The 22,411-nt window shown below is 38.5% G+C and overlaps 1 protein-coding gene across 2 annotated transcripts in view; it reads right to left on the minus strand.

Moving 5' to 3' along the window:
- Positions 1–700: 700 nt before the first annotated feature.
- Positions 701–22,411, minus strand: part of LOC128744320 (protein Star) — a 41,217-nt gene continuing 19,506 nt past the window's right edge. For both annotated transcript variants that reach the window (XM_053841214.1, XM_053841213.1), the window contains exons 3-5: positions 2,821–3,254; positions 2,533–2,706; positions 701–2,262 (exon numbers count right to left, since the gene is read on the minus strand). In XM_053841214.1, coding sequence (XP_053697189.1) covers positions 1,693–2,262; positions 2,533–2,706; positions 2,821–3,254 — 1,178 coding nt within the window. In that variant the 3' untranslated portion in view covers positions 701–1,692. The remainder of the gene's footprint in view (positions 2,263–2,532; positions 2,707–2,820; positions 3,255–22,411) is intronic.

A 22,411-nucleotide genomic window follows, 5' to 3' on the forward strand; every position in this document is an offset into this window, starting at 1 on the left:
CACCACCATCTTATTGGAAGAAACTGTTTTTGCTTCAATTTATTTTGAATATTTGCCTTAAATAGTTTGCACAGGGACGGACATAGCAAATAGCGGACTGCTGATTGGTGGTTGTTAAAAGTTACCGCGGAAAATGAAGTAGTTCTCCATAAACAATCGTGTCAGCTTTATATATACTCTTACTGTTTTCTTCTATGCTTTGTCATCATGTTATTTCAATAGCCAATCTTCTAAGATGCTTACGATTCTGGAAACTTATTAACCATTTTTGGAACTCGATTACCAACCATTTGGCAGTTTATACCATGAGTGATCCAATGAGTTTCCGCATTTCGATTGTTTTTTTGTTTGTTTTTTAACTATGGGTAGTGTCCCGAGATTGACTGCAGTTACTAGGGGATCCATTTTCTAAAATCTGTATGGGCCTTTGTTGATTTTCGCTGCATCCATCGGTGCGTCACAGTCCTTTTTGAGTATTATGGCCACCTTACTTTCTTTGACTACCTCTGTATAGCACGTTGACTCTTCTTTCAATTCCTTGACGACCCGGACTTCGGGGTTAATTTTAAGGCGATAATCTCTCATCTTAATGGTATCGGCGACCCATTCTCTGTGATGGTTCACATGGAATGGCTTTATATTGCTTTAGGTTGAAGAGAAAAGAAAACATTATAAAATATTCAAGAAAAACGTTCTTCATTATCCGTGCTTTAGATTTCTTACAAATTAATTTTCAACAGCAGTAAATTGATAAGTAGTTATTCAGTATAAAGGGCATGGTTGCCTACTCGTTTACAGATTACAATACGTTTTCTTCTTATTGATAAATGTATAAAACTACATTCATTCGAATTATCTATCAGGAATTTAATTCATTCGCGTTTCTATTAAGTAAAGTTTGCTGTTTCTCTATTGTAACCACTACATCTTAATATCTACTTGTTCGATGATGCTCGATAAGAAATATAATAATACTATTTGCGCTTTCATGTTCACATTTCAGTAAGTATAGAAAATTTACTTCTAGTAAAACAAATGCAAATGATTTTTGAACAGGACCTATCCGGTCCCGGCCCGTTTCTATCAGAATCCTAAAATGTCATCCTGCCAACAACAGACACGTTTTTTGTCATTACTGTCTGTTCCGTAAGACGAAAATACATTTACTCACTCAGTATGAAACCATACGTTATTTATTTTGTTTTTGTTTGGTTGAGCAATCGTTCTATCAAAATCAAGACAAATGACAATTTTGAAACTTCTCGAGTGTGTGTCTCATAAAAAAAATCAAATCGTGATCAGAATCAATCTGATGTATACTCCTGAATTCTATGATAGATTAATAAATATGAATATTCCTTCGTTTCTACTAGAGTTTCTTAACTTCTTTTTTCAAATCGCCTAACATTTCATAATTGACGCAGAGAGCTATGATAAAACTACAAATATGATAAAAAATTGATCATGTAATTCAGACTATTGTGAGGATACAGAGTATCAGTTTCTTTGCTTGTTTAAATGCTTCCTATTTGTTTCGTTTTGATATCTACATTTACCAAATGCACCTGCTGAGCTAATGTTTAAAGAAAGCAAATGATGAAAACATAAATTTACTGGAATGATGAGTTGGTAGCTTTAGTTTCATTGTAAAAAAAGTGTCGCAGGACTTGTTTTGCTACTGTCTACTGGAGATTACAAAGAGGTAACCATCGGCGGTGAACTGGTTGAACTGGTGCTATGTTCTTTCAAGTTTGTTATGTCGAAATCTTCTGCCACAATTGCTGCCCGATCTTTGCCGATGGCATCCGACACTAGCTCGGAAGCTGCGACGGATTTTACAGTCGAAATACTGCTGATAGGTTGCTGGGTTGGGGCGGCAGTAGTTCCGACATTCTTTCGCATAGCTTCGCCTTTCTCACTGGTGCTAATTTTGTTATTGGTTGGTTTGAGATTGTTCGAGTTCATGGTGCTTCCGCTACCTTCGTGCGCAGCAGAACTGATTGCGTCTGTCGGTCCAATTACGCTATTGACACGACTGAGACTGCCACCCAGACCGAGGCCGCTGTTGGCGTTAACGTACTGATATATAAAGTTCCGATCGTAGCTTCGAACCATTTTGTACGACTTGCTCAGCAGGAAGCGTGTGATGTTCTGGACGTACTCTTCCACGTCTATGATTAGTTCATCCTCTTCGTAGTAATGTACCAGGTGGATGGATATTACCTTGACATGGACACGATCGAATGGTATTGTTTGAAGGATCTGAAACGAGAGAATGACACTAAATTGTAGGATCTATACGGTTGGTGGCTTGATTAAGTAAGGCAACTTACGATGCACACAATTCGAATTTAATTAGTCAATAATCACAAAAGTAATAAGAATCTACCTTTACAATAATATAAAGCAGAACGCAAAAATTGTCTACAATTGACGGGTGATTACAGCAAAATGGAGCATAATAGATATGACTAGCGCGAGCTGAATCATTGTCCTCCTTTCGCTATGGTAGTACCATTTTGTACAACTTACCTGCAGTTCTTGTCCCTGGCAGCCAAGGCTGAGCAAATCGATTGAAGTCCTGTTGACAGCCAACATAAGCGTGTACACCGGAAAACACTTGACACGTGGGTGGAACCACTCTGTCTCCTCGTCCAACACGCTGTTAATTCGTACTTCGCTGTCGTCATCGTGGTGAAGCGTGACCTACAAATAAATAAACGGTTGTTAACCGGTTCATGCTCTAGCCAAACCTTTCCCCCGTGTAGAGTTCTGGCATGAAAAATGGCAGTCAATCAATGAAACCGAGTTGCAACTTACCTCTTTCGGGTAGGTGTTTGGCGATAGGCAAGCGTGAATAACCTGAACATTGGGGCGGAAAGCGTTTTGCTTTCGCAGAGAAAAATATTTCCTTGGGTCCGGTTCGACAAGATATCCGCCCCAGTTCATGGTTTCCGCCAGCCAGGGAGCCGTCATCATCGAATCACTGATACCGGTAAGCGACTGGAAGAACGTTCCGAATCGCTTTTTGCCCAGCAAATCCGATACAAAGCGAGCCATTTCCGGTGTCAGTTCGTGGCGGTTTGTGAAGTTTAAATGGTCCACTGGAGCGTTAGCATTTCGCATGAACGTCATCGGGTACTTTTTCATGTGGATATCACGGACGTATTTCACCAACGCTGGGTTATCCTGGGGAACGCCCATTAAATCATAGTCACGGGACATGTTCAAACGAAACTGTTGATGCCGGATTTCTGAAATGAAGTAACAGGAAGAATGGGTTTAGTCGAAAGATTTGAAGTTTTTTGATTCGCAATTTGTAAGCTGTGATTCGAAACAAAAGGTCAACTTTATCGGCCCATTGACATCGAAAGCTAGCTGCCTTAGCACCAGAAACAGGAATATATTAATCACTAGAGTTCGTGCTTATTTGCAGTCAGTTGCGGTCCGACTTGGCTTGACTGTGGATGCTGAATTAAATACATATTAATGTAATTACGTTAGGCACGAACGAGTGGGTTGCGAAACGTATTCGCTGCTAAGCCGGTCAAGCGTATCTAAAGCGCTAATCTAACCTTAATAAATGGCGCCGGTGAACTCCACGCTCCGGCAGTGGAAACGACAGCGAAAGCTAGCTCTATATAGATTGCCCCCACGCGTAATTAAAGCCGGTGCTCTGCTGGGCCAGCCTGTTTAAGAAAGTAACCCGTGGATATTACCAGTGTGGCTGTTCAGTAACGAAATCAATGAGAAATCAATTGAGATCGAATCTGCATTGGAACCGACTTTCAATGGAATTTAACCGAAGCAACACGATAGGCAAGATCAAAATTATATTTCAGGGAAATATACTATTTGACATAGGTAAAGTCATTTAAGATGTGCTCTAAACAGCTAGCTGTAAAATTTCATGCTTGAAAGTGCTGAACAAATTTTCTTCGGGGGGGTTGCTTTGGAATTGACTCCCATTGCAGGTTGGTTCGATCACCGGATTCCCCAGCTTGGGTAGGTGTTGTTCGCATTATAGTTTAGTTTCTGCGAATCTCCCAGTTTAGTAAAACGAAACGAGCTGCGAAACTATTAGTGTTGCTTTAATGATCCTTCCCCGAGGGCAAGACACTGTTGAAAATATATTCCTTTTCCCTATGGACATATATTTTCAACCTTAATATATTTATACCGTTCCCACCTTAATATAACCTAAAGCCCTATAAAGATATACATTTATAGGGCTTTAATATAGTGGCAAAATAAAATAATACTAAAATATTTGCCTAATATATTAATACCTATATCATGATAATATCGCCTAGAGTTCGCCTAGAGTTCTGAAGGGATGATCGCGAATATCGAGTGAAGTGTTATCACTGTGATTCTACGTTAAAATCTCGGTTCATTCCTATTCTCGCGATGCTGAGTTACTATCGAAAATTTCTTTAAGTGGTACTCTCTTGGATAAAAGTGATAGTCTATTGATTATTCGTCAGCAGTGTGCTAAAAATCGCTCGACAGTTAACTGATTATTCGCAAATTATCTATTGTGTGGCTACCATCTTGCTTATATCTGTGGCTGCTGTGGAACTCACCTACTCATCTGCACTATTTCGTGATCCACAAATGTACACTCGCTCAACTAGCACCAAAGTACCACTCACGCAGGCAGCACAAGCAATGGGTAAAAACAAAACAACATTACCGGTGTCTGTTAGTGCTGATGGAAATGCATTGAAACGCTCCAGAGAAGAACTGAATAGAAGCAACGACCATGTAGATTCGTTAGACGATTTGCTGCATCGTATGCAGCTAATGTTCGATGATACAAACGTGAAGATTGAGGTGAATATCGAGAGCAGTAAATGTGAGCTACAAAAAGAGATCGGAATTCTACGGGATGATATGCAGCAAATTAAGAATGAATTGTCATCTCAAGTTAAGCTGCTGAATGAATCTGTTTCAAGTATCCGTGATAATGTTCGTGCCAATGAAGAACGTATTTCTGTTGTCGAGAGGAGAAATGATTTATTGCTTTCGGGTGTTCCATTTCAACCAGCGGAGAGCCTGACGGATTACTTTATCAAAATTGCAATGGCTCTGGGCTACCGTGAAGAAAATATTCCTCAAATCTACGCTAAAAGACTGGCTAGAACGCCTATAGCTGTCGGAACTACTCCCCTGATCGCTTTACAATTTGGATTTAAATTTGCCCGTGACGATTTTTACAATCGATATTTGTTTTCCCGCAACCTTACGCTTGCACACTTGGGCTTCGATGTTAATAGCAGGATCTTCCTCAATGAAAGTTTGTCAGAGGAGGTTCGCAAAATTAAATCATTAGCGGTCAAGCTGAAAAAAGCTGGTAAACTGTTCTCCGTTTACACAAGGGATGGTGCTGTTTTCGTGAAGTCTAGTTCAGACGCTGCTGTTCAACGAATTACATCTTTGGGCCAACTGATGGAAAAATAAACCTTTCCTTTTTTCTCTTTTTTTTCCTTCATCATTGTTCCATGTATCCTTCCTACAATTTCCGTGATTAGTCCCCTCCTGAAAGTTATGATATATCAACCTCATCCATGAAGCTTTTCTTTATTCCTTTCAAGTCATTCCATGATTCCGATCATTATAAATTCCGTGATTCCTTCGTTCCTAAAAGTTATGCTGTTCGACGTTTGGACCACTCTGCTGTTGCTGCTGCTGCATTGATGATGTTGATGGGTGATATCGTTGCTGCTGCTGATCGCTATATACGGAAGTTTATTATCGCATTTTTTGCATATTCTCAGTTTCTAAATGAACCATTGTACTATCTAAATACGTGACGTAGATTCACACACTCAGTATAGAAATAAGACATCTTTAAAGTAATGTATTATAATTTTTTGCATATGTATCTTCACTCAATATTCGATTTTGCTGCTGATATTCTCATTTGGGTCTGGGTTACGCTGTCTTGCTTTTGTCCTCTGATTTATCTACCTTCTGATGTCGGCTAATAATACAAGTGTTCCACCAAATACTAGTATTGCATGTATACCGCGAGTAGTTATGAATTGCGCATTACGTTCTGACAGACTGAATATCTGTCACATTAATGTTCAAAGCTTATGCGCTCGCAACATGAGTAAATTCAATGAGTTAAAATTTATTATTAATGACAGCAAGCTAGATATAATTTGTATCTCCGAAACATGGCTTTCGGGCTGTGTTTCCGACGATGTAGTGTCTATTGATGGTTATAATTTGATAAGGAATGATCGTTCATATAATCAAGGTGGCGGACTCTGTGTTTATTACAAGAATTACCTGAATTGTAAAATTTTATCCCATTCAAAATTTGCTGGTGATGTTGAGGTTGCTAACAAAACAGAATATATGTTCATAGAAGTTCAACATAACCATGCCAAATTTTTATTGGGAGCAGTATACAATCCCCCACGTAATGATTGCTCTGAAATTTTATACGATCAACTAACTGTGTTGGCACTACATTATACGAATATTGTAGTGGTTGGAGATTTAAATACCGACTTACGTTATTCTACAACTCGTGCTATTGAATTAAATAGTGCATTGAACGCTTTGGGTTTAACATGCGTCAATTTTGAACCTACACATTTTTATACTGGAGGAAGCTCGCTGCTTGACTTGGTATTAACGAATGATACTGAATTTATTTTGAATTTCAACCAAGTATCAGCGCCCGGTTTCTCTAAACATGACATTATATTTGCATCATTAGGCGTACACCGTAATGAGATTACTCACCACCCTTTGCAATATTTCAGAGATTACAATAGTATAGACTTGGTTGCGCTGCGTATCGCTTTTGAATCAATCAACTGGTCTCTATTGTATTCTATTTCTGACCCCGATGTTGCCCTGGACTTCCTTAACCATAAAATTACTGAGCTCTATGATTCATTCGTACCCACAAAGGTTCTAAAACCCAAGAAAAACAACTGGTTTAATAGTGAAATACAACTTGCCATGATTGAGAGGAACATTGCGTATCGTTTATGGATTTCTAGCAGAAATGATTCAAATTTCAATCAATATAAGCGTTTGCGTAATACAGTAACTCAACTGATTTCCACTGCTAAAGCGAATTATATGTCTTCTCGAATAAATACTTCAAGTTCCACTAATGATCTGTGGAAAAAACTGAAGCACTTAAATATAGTAAAATCTGCCAACAATAATGTACAGTTTGAAAACTCAAGCGACGAAATCAATGAATACTTCGGATCAAATTTCATTATAGACGATAGCAGGTTACCGAATCCTTATCGAAATGAAAATGGATTTATTTTTTATACAATTAGAGAACATGATGTTTTTTACGCCATAAACTCGATTAAATCGAATGCTATCGGTGTGGATGGAATTCCACTCCGTTTCATTAAAATAATACTACCGTTCGTTGCTTCACAAATAACTTTTGTATTTAATCTATGCTTACAATGTTCCAAATTTCCCAGCGCATGGAAAGCTGCCAGAGTTATTCCGATTAAAAAGAAACAGAAAAATACAAATTTGAGCAACTTGAGACCTATTAGCATATTATGCGGTCTATCAAAAGCTTTTGAAAAAATTCTTAAAAGCCAAATTCAAGTCTTTATTAACTCTGTAGGGATTTTGAGCGAATTTCAATCAGGATTTCGATCCAATCACAGTTCTACAACCGCTTTTCTTAAGGTGCATGACGACATCAATAAAACAATTGACAGCAAAGGTACTGCACTTCTCTTGTTAATAGATTTCTCAAAAGCATTTGATCGTGTATCTCATAACAAATTATTACGAAAATTGTCGGAACAGTTTTACTTTTCTAGTCGCTCCTTCCGTCTTATTCAATCTTATTTATCCAATCGATCTCAAGTTGTTTCAGTCAATGGGATTAACTCTCGTTCTGTTAATATAACATCTGGAGTACCTCAGGGCTCCATATTGGGTCCATTACTATTTTCACTGTATATTAACGATTTACCGGCTATGTTAAAGTTTTGTAAAATACATATGTACGCTGATGATGTCCAAATATATTTATGCTCTATTGATTCTCCTATTGAAGAGATGGTGAGACTGTTGAATCACGACTTACAAAGGATAAATAGTTGGTCACTAGATAACCTATTACCTATTAATGTTGAAAAAACTAAGGCGATGTTTATTTCTAGGAATAGGAATCGTAATCTGTTACCGACCATATATCTTGGCCCGAGCACTGTTGAATATATTGACAAGTGTTCTAACCTCGGTTTCATTCTAACCTCTGATCTCGATTGGGACAGTCACCTTTACACTATGTGTTCCAAGGTGTACAATGTTCTAAGGCACCTATGGCTAACGTCTAGTATGCTTAAATCAGATGTGAAACTGAAACTATTCAAGTCATTAATTTTTCCACATTTTATTTACGGTGCCGAGTTCCTCTTGAATGTTTCCGCAAGAGCTTTCAATAAATTACGCGTTGCACTGAATAGCTGTGTCAGGTACGTTTATAATCTTAGTAGATATTCCCGAGTTAGCCACCTCCAAAAGCACTTACTTGGATGTCCATTTGAAGAGTTTTATAAGCTACGTGCATGTTTGACTATATATAAAATCAAAAACTTTCCTTCTCCTCAATATTTAAAAAATAAGTTGCATGCGTTTCGAAGCTCTCGAACAAGAAATTTTTTAATTCCGCAGTACAATACAGCGCATTACGGCAATACTATATTTGTTAGGGGCATTGCTTATTGGAATCTACTTCCAAACGAAATTAAAAACAGTTTCACATTCATTGCATTTCGGCGAGATTGCATGGCCTGGTTCAATAGAGAATATCAGCAAAATTAAAATTAGTTTTTACGTATAAAGTGTACAAATAGGAAGAACTGATTTAAAAACTAGTTGTAGTAATTTAAAAGGTTTACCTTACTCTGCAACAATTAAAGATAATAAAGATAATAATATTACGAAGTGTCTTACCCCTTGCCATCCCCTTATCGAATTTTTCGTTTTTCCCCTTCACGTTTTGTCTTGCCCTGGAGACACTTTTCACACCTATGTTTCATTGCTTTCTTCCTCCATTTCGGTAGTCTCTTGGCGACTTCGGTTTCTTGACCGATTTTACAGACCATGCGAGACAATCACTTTATGCTGGCTGTTTTTGGTATTCTGATTATATTTCGTCCAAAGCTCGGTTCAAATTGATCATTTGTGGTCGGTAGCGTCCATTACTGATAGTTTCACTAGGTTTGAGACGGTCATAGTACATCGAATCCGTCTGACCCTACTAAAAACAAAGTATCGTCTTTCGTTCATAGCGATTTGGCCATGCAACCGATGTTGATGTTCCCCTGGACTTATCCAAGACCTTTGACGCTGAGGCTTCTCGAAATAAATCCACTTTTCATCGTTAATCACAATCGGTCGAAGAAATGGAGATTTTTCCGTTTTCATATTGTCTTACATACAGCACATTTTCCGATCTTCTGGGTCCCTCCCATAGACTTCAAAAACATATGGAGATGGTTTCTTGAGCCACATTCAATTCATCCACGAGTTGTTGAGTTTGAGTGTCATCTTAGTCCAAAAGTGCTTGCAGTTGCAGTTTTCCGCGCACTTTTTCGTTTACGTTAAAATCATCATTTTTAAATTGTTTGAATCACCGAAAACGAATTTTCAAAAGCATGTTCGACAAGAATTCGGTCCGATTTTGCATCCTTTTTTTTAGAAAAAAAAACGGAAATAAAATACAGTTTTTGATGAAGTTTTAATTGTCAGTTTAGGTGTCAGTTTGCTAAGGTAATTGAAAATATTCGAATTAGGTAAATAACTTTATGGCAGAAAAATGTTAATGTTGGGTTTTGTTCCAGATAAAACAAAAGTACATAGAATCAGTTGTATAGTGAACACATCCTGGATAGAAAATCACCAATTATTTTCAGTCTGCAATGTAATCCAATGTGTTTTCAAAAGTTATCGGATTTATTTTCGTGATTAGCATTATCAGCGCCTATAGTTCTAAATATATAACCTATCAGTTCGTAAACATAAATACACTTGCAAAGCTCTAATAATCTCCCGAAACAGAAACAATATATATCAAATGAAAATAATTCTTTTTCTTATCTTTATTATCCATTTTCATCATTGCCACTGTTGTTAATACTAAAAAATATAACTTTTAAAGTTGAGCTTCATATAATTGGTGCCATCAAACATTTTGGCAATTATCACTTTTTTGCAGTTCCAATAATCACAACCAGGTAGCGAACGGTTGTTATTAGCTTTGCTCGAATTGGCCTATTGCATTGATTATTATGGTTTTTTGCAAAGTCAGGAGCACTGAAGAGCTTGTCAGTATAAGTCGATTACCCAGATTTTTTGTATTTTCTGTTGAAACATTGGAATTTCTGATTCTGCCAAAAAATGCCAGATGTGGATGCGAGCCCCACCTGCCATTAGATCTTATCTGAGATGAGCTTATGCTGAGTTAATGAGATTATTTAAGATTAATAGCATCGGAAGAAACACGTAAAGACGTTCAACGTGGTTGCTTTAATTCAGATACAAGCATTTGTAACAAAAATTTTTGAATTATTTTTTCCTTGATTTAGATCCCTTTGATGACCTTTGATGCCCGCCCAGTTAGCTTCAAGGTACGATGCTGGTCTAACAAGCTAGTCGTCGTATGTTTGATTCTCGGCTAGGCGGTGCTTGCTAGTTAGAGTCAATAGGATCGTTGCACTGGCTCCGTAAATTTCCTGTACTCTAACAGCCGACTGCAAAGTCTTTCGATAAAGAAGGGTAATGTCTAAAGACGGTATAAACCCATGGCTTTGCTTTTTACCTTTGTTATACTATAACAAAGGTTTAGGAATTGGTCGAAAAACACGAAATTGATCCGAGGCCCGGAGGGCCGAGCCACATATACCAATCGACAGGGTTCGACGAACTGAGCAATGTCTGTGTGTGTGTGTGTGTATGTGTGTATGTATGTGCGGGGCGCAACTTTTATATCGCCTGTTTCTCGAAGATGGCTGAACCGATTTGTTCGCTATTACTTTTGTTTGAAAGCTATTATTGCCTAGTATATCACTATTGAATTAGTTCGAGGTCCGACATTTCGTTTAAAAGTTATAAGTAAAAACGTGAAAATTACGTGACACGATTTTCTCCGGAACCAAATGACCGATTTCAACGATCTTGGTATCGAATGAAAGCTCTTGTTAACGCTAAATTTTTCGGGTAAATTTTATTGAAAACAAACGAGTAGTTTAAAAGTTATCCTAAAAAAACCTGTTTTGACAAGGTAATAATTATCGCCTGTTTCTTAGAGATGGCTAAACCGACTTAGGCGCTATTAGTCTCATTTGAAAGGTAACATAGCCTAATAGATCACTATTGATTTGTTTTTTGATTGGACGTTCAATTTGAAAGTTACGAGCAATTGAATACAACACATTAAAATTTATAATAATTTATAACCATTTCATCTAAGATGATTTATCTAGTTTGAATTATTTTGACATCAGATTAGAGATTTTAATGCTGCAAATATATCTGCAAAATTTCAGTAGAATTGGTTTTGCCGATCAAAAGATATTAACCCTCCAACACTCGCGCCAACTTTTGTAATACGGGTTATTCGCGCGCACAATGGCCCAAAGCCAAAAAGACATGCGCATTAGAGTTTTGACTGGGAAAACTTGGTTTTAGGTTTATGGAACCTTTGGAAGAATTTCTTGAAATTGAAAGTTCTATCGTCTGGTGCAATTTAAATTTTAATTAATCCCCCTAAAAGTGGAATAAAAAAATTATTTTTCTTCAGTTTCAATATAACACATTGATGTGTTCTGCAAAGTTTTAGAGTATATTATTACAAGAAATTTTGCTGAAGACAGTAACCCCCTATCTCCTCAGCGAAGCTAGAAAAATATTATTTATTGTATATGAATTAGTGAAATCAGTTTTTTATTTTAGCTCTTTTCGTAATTGTTGTATGAGTTTTTCATGTATTACAAAGTTGCACAAATAGTAAAAATACACAGCTTTGCTGAATATAGTATACCTCTATGTTTGCTTGTTTAGGAACTGTAGAACTTTGATTATAAAAAATACCCTAATTTTGACCCCGAATTACTCGACTACCAACAGACGGATTTTTAAACATTTTACATTATTGCTGATTGTTTTGATGCATACAGACACCATTTTTCCATATGAAGAAACGAGAGAAAATTCCAGGCCAATTCCGGTACACCTCATATGCTGATTGCTTCATTTCTGTGATGTCAGTTTATGCTGATCAATTTTCCCAACAATTTAAAGTATTAATGCATTGAATAATTATGGCATTTTGCCCATAACAAGTTTATTGAAGAATATACGTTAGTTACACAACGATTTGTAACTTTATAACAATATGGCGTTCAAAAACCTACACGTGTTATACAAAATACAACAGCGTGAGTAACCGAAGGTTAATAAAAATTGATGAAATTTATTCTAGAAAACTTTATTGGTGTGAATCAAATAGGCATTACAGGAAATTATGCATAGTTCAAAAATCTATAAACTAGACCTTTACTACGCAATGTATATGAATAATATTTGCTCTTACAACCTACTTTTACTTGCACTTACTCAAATTATTAACAACTTACTTATCCTTATCCAGCAATTTCATGAAAAAAGGATCTATCAAAATTTATAAGTGGTCATATTTTGTTCAAATTTTGTAAACGTCTTCAATTTTCAAAAATTTTATGTAAACCAACGCACTACGCAACGTTAACCAATAGATGGATTATACTCCAAAGACGTGTCGGTTTCTATCTCAAATAGCAAGTAAGACCGTATAACAAAGGTTCCTTTCACCACTAGGTGGATTAAATCGGGTTTTTTTACCTTTGATGGGTTTAATTGATTATTAGTATTTCCAACAACAATTCTTGAACTACTTACGACGCAAAACTGAAACAATTATGCCAGTAACTTGAAAGGTTGATAGAAAGATCATACAAGTAGTAACTCTTTTCAGTCGATTATGCCTTTCTAGAACTAAACTTCTAAAACTAAGTAGCAATACGAATTACTGGAAATGTTGAGGTATCGAGATGTGCACTGATATTTCCAGAGATAGCTTTTCTGGAACGTAGTATTAGTGTTATATTAAATACGTACACTTAGGACAAAATCCCTTTATATCCGTTATTTTACGTCTCGCCACGTGTAACCACTTTACTTGCAAAAAAATGCGCCAAATATAAAAATCGTTGAACGCTTCAAATTTATATTCTAAAAATAGAAACCACAACAGACTTTATCTCCACATGAGCGCTATTATATATTGATAGCACAAAATATACGAAACACCCCGCGGCAATTGCCTAAAGGTCGGCTCGATTTGAATGGAACCTAGTAATGAATTGTAAAATTTGCCATAGTCTGCGATTTGTCCATTATCTGTTTCTCATGCCGGCCGTCCTCATTTTGGAAGGCTGATTCGTTCAAACCGGAGGCTTCAACAGGTTGTTGCCACCACACCTCGCTGTACCGGGGCGATCCAGGGCGGTCACTTTGTACATAGAAAACGAAAAAAACAGCGGCGTCCTCGATTAAATAAAAAACAACGAAGCCGCAAAGGAAAGTATAGAAATCGTCTGGTTTACATCAGGAGAGCGAATTTCGAGGGCTTCCCCGTCACTCCAGGGGGCAGCAAAAAATACTGCTCGCTGCCAATAAGTGGCCGGATTTCATTAATGGCGCTTTTGACAGTTTCACACAAACTGGTGAACTGCCAGGGACAGACAGAGGAAGAAAACGGGAACCTGATGGAAGGAACTGATAAAATAGTTAACACCGGTAGTGAATTATAGTGATGGCCTCGGACCTCTATCAATTTTCCGATCTTTTGCTTTTTCAAGTGCTTCTCTTGATTCCGAATTTGATTAAATTAATTTTTGTTTCGTTAACGATATGATTCAGTATATTCGGAAGATGAAAAATAAAAGCTAGATATTATTGACGGACATAACGAATCAAACAATTGAAATTGAAACAATAACGTATTAAATGCGCACTAACTCACCAATTGTGCACGCTAAAATTGCTGACGATAAAGATAGAATTACCCTCTGCACAGTACTGATTCGTTGTCTGTTCTGAAATCCAATCACGTTTCGGACATTGAGACCGAATAATTATTGTAATAAATGCATTGTTTTAATTTTTGGCTACTCAGCTAGCACCAATTTTTTTTATTTCGAGCAACTGTATGCATAAATGTCTGCCAAAGATTATTCAAATATCTAATCAATCAACTTGTGCTCCAATAATCTAAACTTACAAGACTCCCAAGATGCCCAATCAATATTTGTGGACGCCTCCAAAGCATCCACATCTACTTGCCCATCCTTAAAACCTTCATTGACTGTAACGTGACTGCTCGAAGTCACACATCAATATTTCACCGTAAGCGAACTGACCGAAAGGGCACTGTCCTCAGTGTCCGAGGCTACGAGTGAAGGTTCATTCAAGAATTACGAAAACAAAAAAAAACGCTTCCCTTAGCCAATATTCCCGTACGATGAGTATGTAACTTTAAACTGAACCGGAAGAAGGCACAAGTCGTCGAGGCACACAAAAACAACCATCAAACTGAAACGACAAATGAGCTCGTCGGTTTGCTTTTTCGTTCGGTTTCAGTACTGCAAGTACGCGATGTAGAAATGTTAAAGTGGGAATTTTAAATGGAGAGACAGTGGGCACAAACAAAAACCGATACGCTCTGCAGCAGGTAATACCTTTAATGCTGACCCCGAAGTTTTTTTTGTGTGTGCTCTACCGGGCAATGATTAAATGCAATTCAAGCACATACACTTCTTTGATGCATTACCATAAACATAAAGAAGTTACGATTCGTTCAAACGATGTTGAAAACGGAACGAACTTTTGTATACACCGGAAACTACGCAGCGAAAAAGAAACGTACCTACGTTCAGTTTCCTTACTTCGGTTGGTTGTTCTATACAGTAACCAAATTTGATGTCATAATAAAATAAAAGGTAAAAACTACGTTTGCTAAACAATCCGCACGTTGGAAACCTTTCGTTTATTTTTTTTCATGTGGAAAATACACCGGATTAGGTGAAGTTGTGTTCAGTTAACGACAAGGAGCTGAGCCAGTAAACTGAGGTACAATTTACAGTCCTGTAAATGAATAATTTACTAATCTAAAGTTAGAAGCCCAAATTGCAGTAATATAAAACTTAAATTGCCCAACAGTAGGGTTTGTCGGATTCATTGTGTTTTGATTTTACTCATTTAAGTATGCCGCTTCAGTCTTCCAGGCGTCGTATTTAAAAATATTACCGGGCTCTAAATATCACAGTCCCGCATCATCATCGAGTACTTGTTCACTTGATTTTTTTGTTCTAAAAACGGTACCGAAAACGGCAATCTTATTAAAAAACTAGTTTTCAGGAAATTATTAAAAATTCGAGCACCGGATTAATCTGGAATACTGTGAGCAGAAAAGTTGACTTTTAAGAGCGATTTCGGGTTTTTTAAACAATAATTGCGTAAAATAAATTTTCCTAAAGCTTGTCGCGGAACCGAGCGGACTCAAACAACATGTCCAGCAGACAGCAGTGTACACGCATAATCTAAAAGGTCGTTTGTTTGGGTACCCCGCTAATTAAATTCTCAAAGATGATGTTCAACGCCCCAAAGCTTAGATAATCTAGAAAAGGCGCATTTAATTTTGGCAATAGCGGTGCTTCCAGTTGTCGGATATGCAAGCTTTTCTGTACAGCAAAGCCTTGGGCTTAAACCTCTTTCTAAGACTTGACCCTTCTTTATCGACAGACTTCACGGCCGGCTGTTAGAGTACGGGGCTAGTGCAAAAATCCTACTCACTCTATCTAGCAGCACCGTCTAGCCGAGATCGTACTTCGAAGCTAACTGGGCGGTCAGCTTTCCTGATAGACTACGAAAAAGTTACAGAAATGCTCACGAAGCACATGATTTGTAGCTCTGTTCATTTGTCAAATAATGCGGAAATCCGTACTAGTGCAAATTTTCACACTCAAGTACTTCAGAAATGTCGGGAATACAATATGCCCAAGCATCATGGCAGCATCATATTTTCATGGATTTTAGGGCAGCATACGATACAATCGAGATATTCAATAAATCTAGCCAATTTATCTGTTTCGCTGACGACGTGGACATTGTCGGAAGGATGTTCCAGGCGGTTGCCGATCAGTATACCAAATTGAAATGCGAAGCAGTAAAAGTTGGATTAGTGGTGCATACGTTCCAAACCAAATATCTGTTAGCAGCAGCAACCGAGCGCGATCGAGCTCGCATAGACAATAGTGTGGTATCGCCGGCAACGATACGAGTAAGGAGATTCAATGACGCATTCAAGCTAAAAGTCGGGTCTATTTTTCCTTTCGCAAGACATTTCTGTCAAAAAGCATACGCTACCGCAAAGTTGACGATGTTCAAAATGTTAATCAGATCGGTACTCCTTTACTGACTCTAGACCGTAGCTTTGCTTACGGAAGTGTACCTGTAATGTGTAAAATCAGTTTTTGAACGAAAGTTGTTGCGGATTATTTTTGGAGTATAAAGGAAAATGGAGTTTATGGACTTTAAGGCGGCGTACGATTCAGTCAAACGAAATGAGCTGTGGCAGGCAATGCTAGAACATGGTTTTCCGACGATTACGCTGATTTTTGTAACGATTGGTGTGTCAAAATCATGCATCAGAATAGGGAATGAGACTTCAGCCGCTTTTGTAATGTTGGATGGACTGAAGCAAGGGGATGCACTCTCTAACCTATTATCCAACATTGCCTTGGAAGGTGCAATATGAAGAGCAAATTTGTCAAGGAACAGGACTATCGTCACGAAATCTTACATGATCCTTGGTTTTGCGGATGGCATCGATATCATATTCAGGCCTTCTAAACGGGAAACAGCGAGATTGGGACTTACCACGAACACCGCTAAAACGAAGTACGTGGTTGCTGGCACGAAACGTGAGAGTCCAAATGGCGTTGGTGTCGAGATGGATATGACGCTATGTAGTAGTTGAGGAATTCATATGCCTTGGTACGCTCGTGACATGTGACAATGTAAGCTGCGAAGTGAAACGACGATTTTTTTTGTTTGATTATAGTCACTTTAACAGCTTAGGCCATTCGTGACTTCTGCGGGGTTGGGATTTGAACCCGGTTCCTCGGCGTGAGAGGCGTGAATGCTAACCACTACGCCGGGCTGACCCCAAAACGACGAATTACAGACCCATATATCCGGATTCCTAACAAGAATTCCGCAGTCAGCTCAAGTCCCGTAGTTTGCAAATTTGCAGAAAACTGGCACATCATGGACGCTAAGGGAAGCTGACTGACCAGTGTTTGGGGTTTTTGAGCGTAAAATTCTGCGATGGAAAACGGAATGTGGAGCAGACGCATGAACCACTAGCTATAACAAGTTTACAAATATCCTGATATACAGAAGGTAGTACAATGAGCAGGAAGCGGTGGGCTGAGTACGTGGCCATAATGTTCGACGAAAGAGTAGCCAAAACTATTTTCAGCAGAGAACCAGGAAGAGGCCGTAGGCAGTCGGGGACCGACAGTACTGGACGATCATAATCCATTCGGCGTAAGATCGATGATGGACTGTTGCCAATAAAGTAAAGTAAAGTAACTACAAAGGGAAAGTGCAGAGTGGCGCAAGCGTATAAACCACGATTTGCAGGCACTACTTGGAGAGATTATTGGTGAAACTCGCTAACAACATGCTACCGTGGGCGTGTTCTCTTCAAGGACACCTCCAAGGACCAGGAATAGAGAGGCCTAACGTGATCGATGTTCCGATCAAGTTGAAGTTCTCTTGCGAGTGTCGAGACGTTTAACCAATTAGCAATGAGTAACCCAGGACCGAGTACAATGGAGACAAATTCTTGATACTGCACGAGCTATCCCTAGCTTTAAGCTGCTAGAGGAGGAGAAGGAGAATTATACTATCTACCATGGTTGCTCTTGAGGAACTGTATCGTACGCTGCTTCAAAATCGATAACGGTAAGATGTATTTGCACGCTTCTCTGTAGACACTGCTGGAGCCATGAAGTCCGCTTGGTACAGTCTTACTTGACTTCGGTAAAATCTGAAAGAATACTTCGCAGACAGTACGATAACCAACGTTATGACGCGATAATTTACACCAGTTTTTACGTATATTCCAGAGTTTCCAAGTCATGAAAACGATCCGCTGCATGTGATAATCATATTTGTGTAAAAGTGTTGTTCTTTTCGGCGGTTTTTGAAAGTTTAGAACGGGCGGTCATTGACAAAAACTTGATTAATTTGGTTCGTTGTTCATTGGTCAACGTATCTCTAAATGGTTTACTGAATATCTCAGCGGAAAAGAAAGTACTTTTGAACATAGAGTACGGAAAAGCTGCGAAATTAGTGTATCGCTAATCGTTAAAACTCTTATCGACGTGTCAACCTGATGTCGAGATGACGCGAAACCGTCAGGTGTTTCTTTCAGCTGCGCATAAAATACCTGTTTATTTTCGACAGTATCGTCTTGATGAGGACAGGTCATATTTACGATGTTGTAATCGAACAAACAGTTTTCAATGTCTCTCGACAGTTGCCTGTTTTTCATTGGATGTACCTGCTGGTGCATTTCTAGTAAAATCAAGATTTCCTGCAATGACATAACGTCGGAATCGCCGGTCTCGAGCTGTTCAAGCTTACTTTTACCTTCAACCATAAAATTTCCATGCTTGTTTCGTAGCGCAAATCGTTACTGAAAGTTACGACCCGTAATTAGCTGATTGATCGCATATAGATGATTTGGATACGTAGCCTTACTAGGACCATGCTGGCGAGTCTAGTAATGAGCCTATGGTTTAAGTTTCAGTGTTCCAGACAGCGATTTTTTTCATTTATTCAAAAGTTTTTTTTTAATTTTATAGTGTCACTAAAATAGGATTTCTGCATAAAATGCAAGTTTACAGTTTCTTAAGCTCGTTATGATCAATTTGGTTATTTTAGTGCCAATAACTTCAGTACAATTTCTTTCAACAGTTTAATGTTGAGGTACAGACATTTTTTTTTAACTGTTTTCAAAATTCTTTACTAATCAAAAGCTGCAATAACAAAAATGACAAATGTTTCGCAGCTTCACTTGTTACAGGTGCTATCGAGCACATCGCCATCGATTCACCTTGAACTCATTATTCTCCATCTGATCCAACACATCATTAAACAAGCTTTCATTACGTATGGCGTGCGATAGCGCAAACTTCATCATACCCAAGTGTACTACCGCACGGTATCTGGCCAGACACACCAGAATAATAGAGTGAGCCACACGTCCATTCACTTTATGCCGTGTCATTTCACTAGACTATACCGAAGCAAATTGTTCCCGCAATGGTTTGATCGATTCTTCAGGAAAGTCCATAACAAGCAAAACGGCGCAACAGCTATAGCGAGGAAGAGTTCACCAACAGTTTTACCACGTGAAGAAAAATCTCTAATCAGTTCTGCTGAATTTTCCTACCCGCCAGATTTGCTCTTTTCAATTACGCAGCAAGAACTGAATTCTCCGTGAAGGAGTTCATTTAATAAGTAAACTGGTTTCTCGGTCTCCCTATCGAAGTTTCCCCCAGCGAACGAGTTTGCAGACTCATTGCGGACTAATCAGAGGGCTCGCGACGGGTGTCTAATTAACCGAAGGGCAGAACTAACACTTGTTGTTTCTTTCCTCGCCGTCTCGACCTGGTCGGGTTCCACCTTCGAGGCGGTATCTCCAGCCGGAGCAATCAACCAATTCTCCTGCTACACACGGGTATAATCTACCAAAACCAACCACGTCCGGGTCGTGTAATCTATAGGGCAATCGCAACAAGCTGCAAGGGAAGGGAACGCAGTTTAGGCCAGCCGGCGAAAATTACACCCAGAATTTGACCCGGATAACCACAAGGTGGAAACCAAACAACAGACCGAAGGCCAGTCAGTCGGACCGAAATAGACGCGGACAGAAAACACGAAAACCACAGAACATATAATTTTATAACTCAAGGATGCGGTATTTAAATTAATTTATTGGGCTTCTTTGCGCTTTCGATACGGATCTGGAACCAGACGAGTGCTGCGAACGTTGACCATGGAGCAAGTCTGGCGCAATGACGTAAGAGAGTGCTCGCACCCCGAGCCTGGTTTTTTTTTGTTATCAACTATTTTGCTCGATTTACACGCACGCAGACGCTACAGACATACGAATTAGGCAGAAAATGGTTTAACATATTTGTATGGTTTTTGAATTTTCTTCGTTAGATGTGAAAGTAATTAATTAAATTGGTTATTAGAAACTGAATTGAATAGTAAAAGTCACCTCGACTATGTTCTTCTCATTCATTCACATTGAAATGTAAAATTTTAATACTGGAACAAACACCAATTGGGCTTTTTAAAAAATGAAATGCATTTTAAACTTTCCATTTCCATTTCCTGCATAATGCGAGCTACAAAATAGAACAATCATCAGCGATCCGGTGGCAATCAAACACATAACCAAGCAATACGCTTTCCATTCGAGTATCAAGTTTTCTTACGTATTTGCACTGACCATCATAATCAGGTTGCAGAGCAACAGAGAAAAAAAAGAAATTTGCTTCGCGTCCGCTCTTTTCTACCTGCACACAATTTTTTCGATGACTCTAATTAGTCTTCGACCTGACAGGAAAAGTTTTGTTCCAAATTTATTCCCATCGCGTCATGATGACCACCGGCTGTGGCATGGCGGCTACTGTGTAACGCTGTGCAGCTACACGAAATTGTAATTTAGCGATTCTGTCCGTTAAGATCGTTAAGCATTTAGTGAAGATGAATAGCCGCTGGATAATTATAGGTTTCAATGAAAACATATTACTTTTCGCCACGAAACCTGTGCGTATCATGTTGTTTAATTTCGTAACTGTACTTGATACGACACTGGATGATGATGATGATAGTTTCCCACAAAACGAAACATCAAACCCGCCCAGGCCAGCACCGCGCCAGCGTGTTACAATCTTGCTGAGCTGCTGCTGCAAGTGACACCGGACATCGCTAAATTGCTGACCGCGGTCCAATTGCCTCCAGTGCTACAGCAGTCAGTGCAAAATAGGGTTGATCGATCGAATTTCGCTTCGACCTCAAGAACACCGCCAGCCAGCACAATTTACGGCATGTTGGCAGCAGACTATCGACCAACCGACCGACCGACCGATGCGGTGTGGTCCGAGCCGCTAGGTCGAGTCGTGTACCTACACTGTTTTGTACGTGGATGTGGAACGCGAGAAGTGATTTGAATAATGACCACATCCGGTCTTGCGGTTACACGGTGTGCTATTTTTCAACTACACTGTGCCAACGACGGACCGCACTACTGTTGTAGGGTTGGCTGGTTGGTTGACTGGCTGGCAGGTCGACGAGATGCAACCGAATTGGCCGATGGATAATTGAAGTCATTTTGGGCGATTATGCCCCTGTGGTTGGGATGCAGCAGCAGCCAATTTCTTTTATATGTTCAGTAATTTTGCAAAATTGGTTCAATGAAGTTGTTAAAATGTTCTCGAAATTGAGAAACATTTGCCCGTTACGTGGTGAATCCAAAAACGCATCTTTATTTTTGTTGGACTAGAGAACATAATAATTAAAACTGACCGACTAAATAAGTTTTACTACTTTATTTCTCTGAACATAGAGCGAAATAAGAAAATATATTAGGGTACATAAAGCCACATGTGTACACTCCAGGATGACAATGGTTTTATGAGAAAAAGTTAAACCATTTAAAATTTATACGAAATCAAAATTGTGAAAGCTTTTAATAAAAAGCTCTATTTGGACTCCTCGGAACGGAATGTTAACGATTCTAGTACGAAACAGAAGTGAAAATTAAAACAACGTAATAACTGAAAAGCAGAGAAAAAATATGCTTTCGAAATTTTCTTTTGATTTTCACAAAAGTAGGAAAGTGCTTAAAGTAGAAATACTAAAATATTTAGGTTTTAAAGTTTTCTTAAGCATTTTTTTAGATACTTGTATCATTTTTGAATCATTGTTGCGTCACTTTTGTGTGTTTTTGTGCCCAATTCCGTGTTATTTATGCCTACCTAATATTTTTGTATATTTTCTATTATTTTGTGTCACTGCAATGTCGAGATGTTGTCACTTTCGCGTCATTTTTGTGTAATTTTGGTATTAAGTTTTGCGGAAAATCACTTTGGATTGGTTTTGGATCCTGTGTTAAAATTTAATGCTTTTCTTAGAAATAACACCATATTTTGTCATTTTATATTCTGTGGAAAAAATATAACAAATTAAGGCAATAACATTTAAAATA

The sequence above is a fragment of the Sabethes cyaneus genome, chromosome 3 (assembly GCF_943734655.1).
Source record: "Sabethes cyaneus chromosome 3, idSabCyanKW18_F2, whole genome shotgun sequence".
In the NCBI taxonomy this organism is placed as follows: Eukaryota; Metazoa; Arthropoda; class Insecta; order Diptera; family Culicidae; genus Sabethes; species Sabethes cyaneus.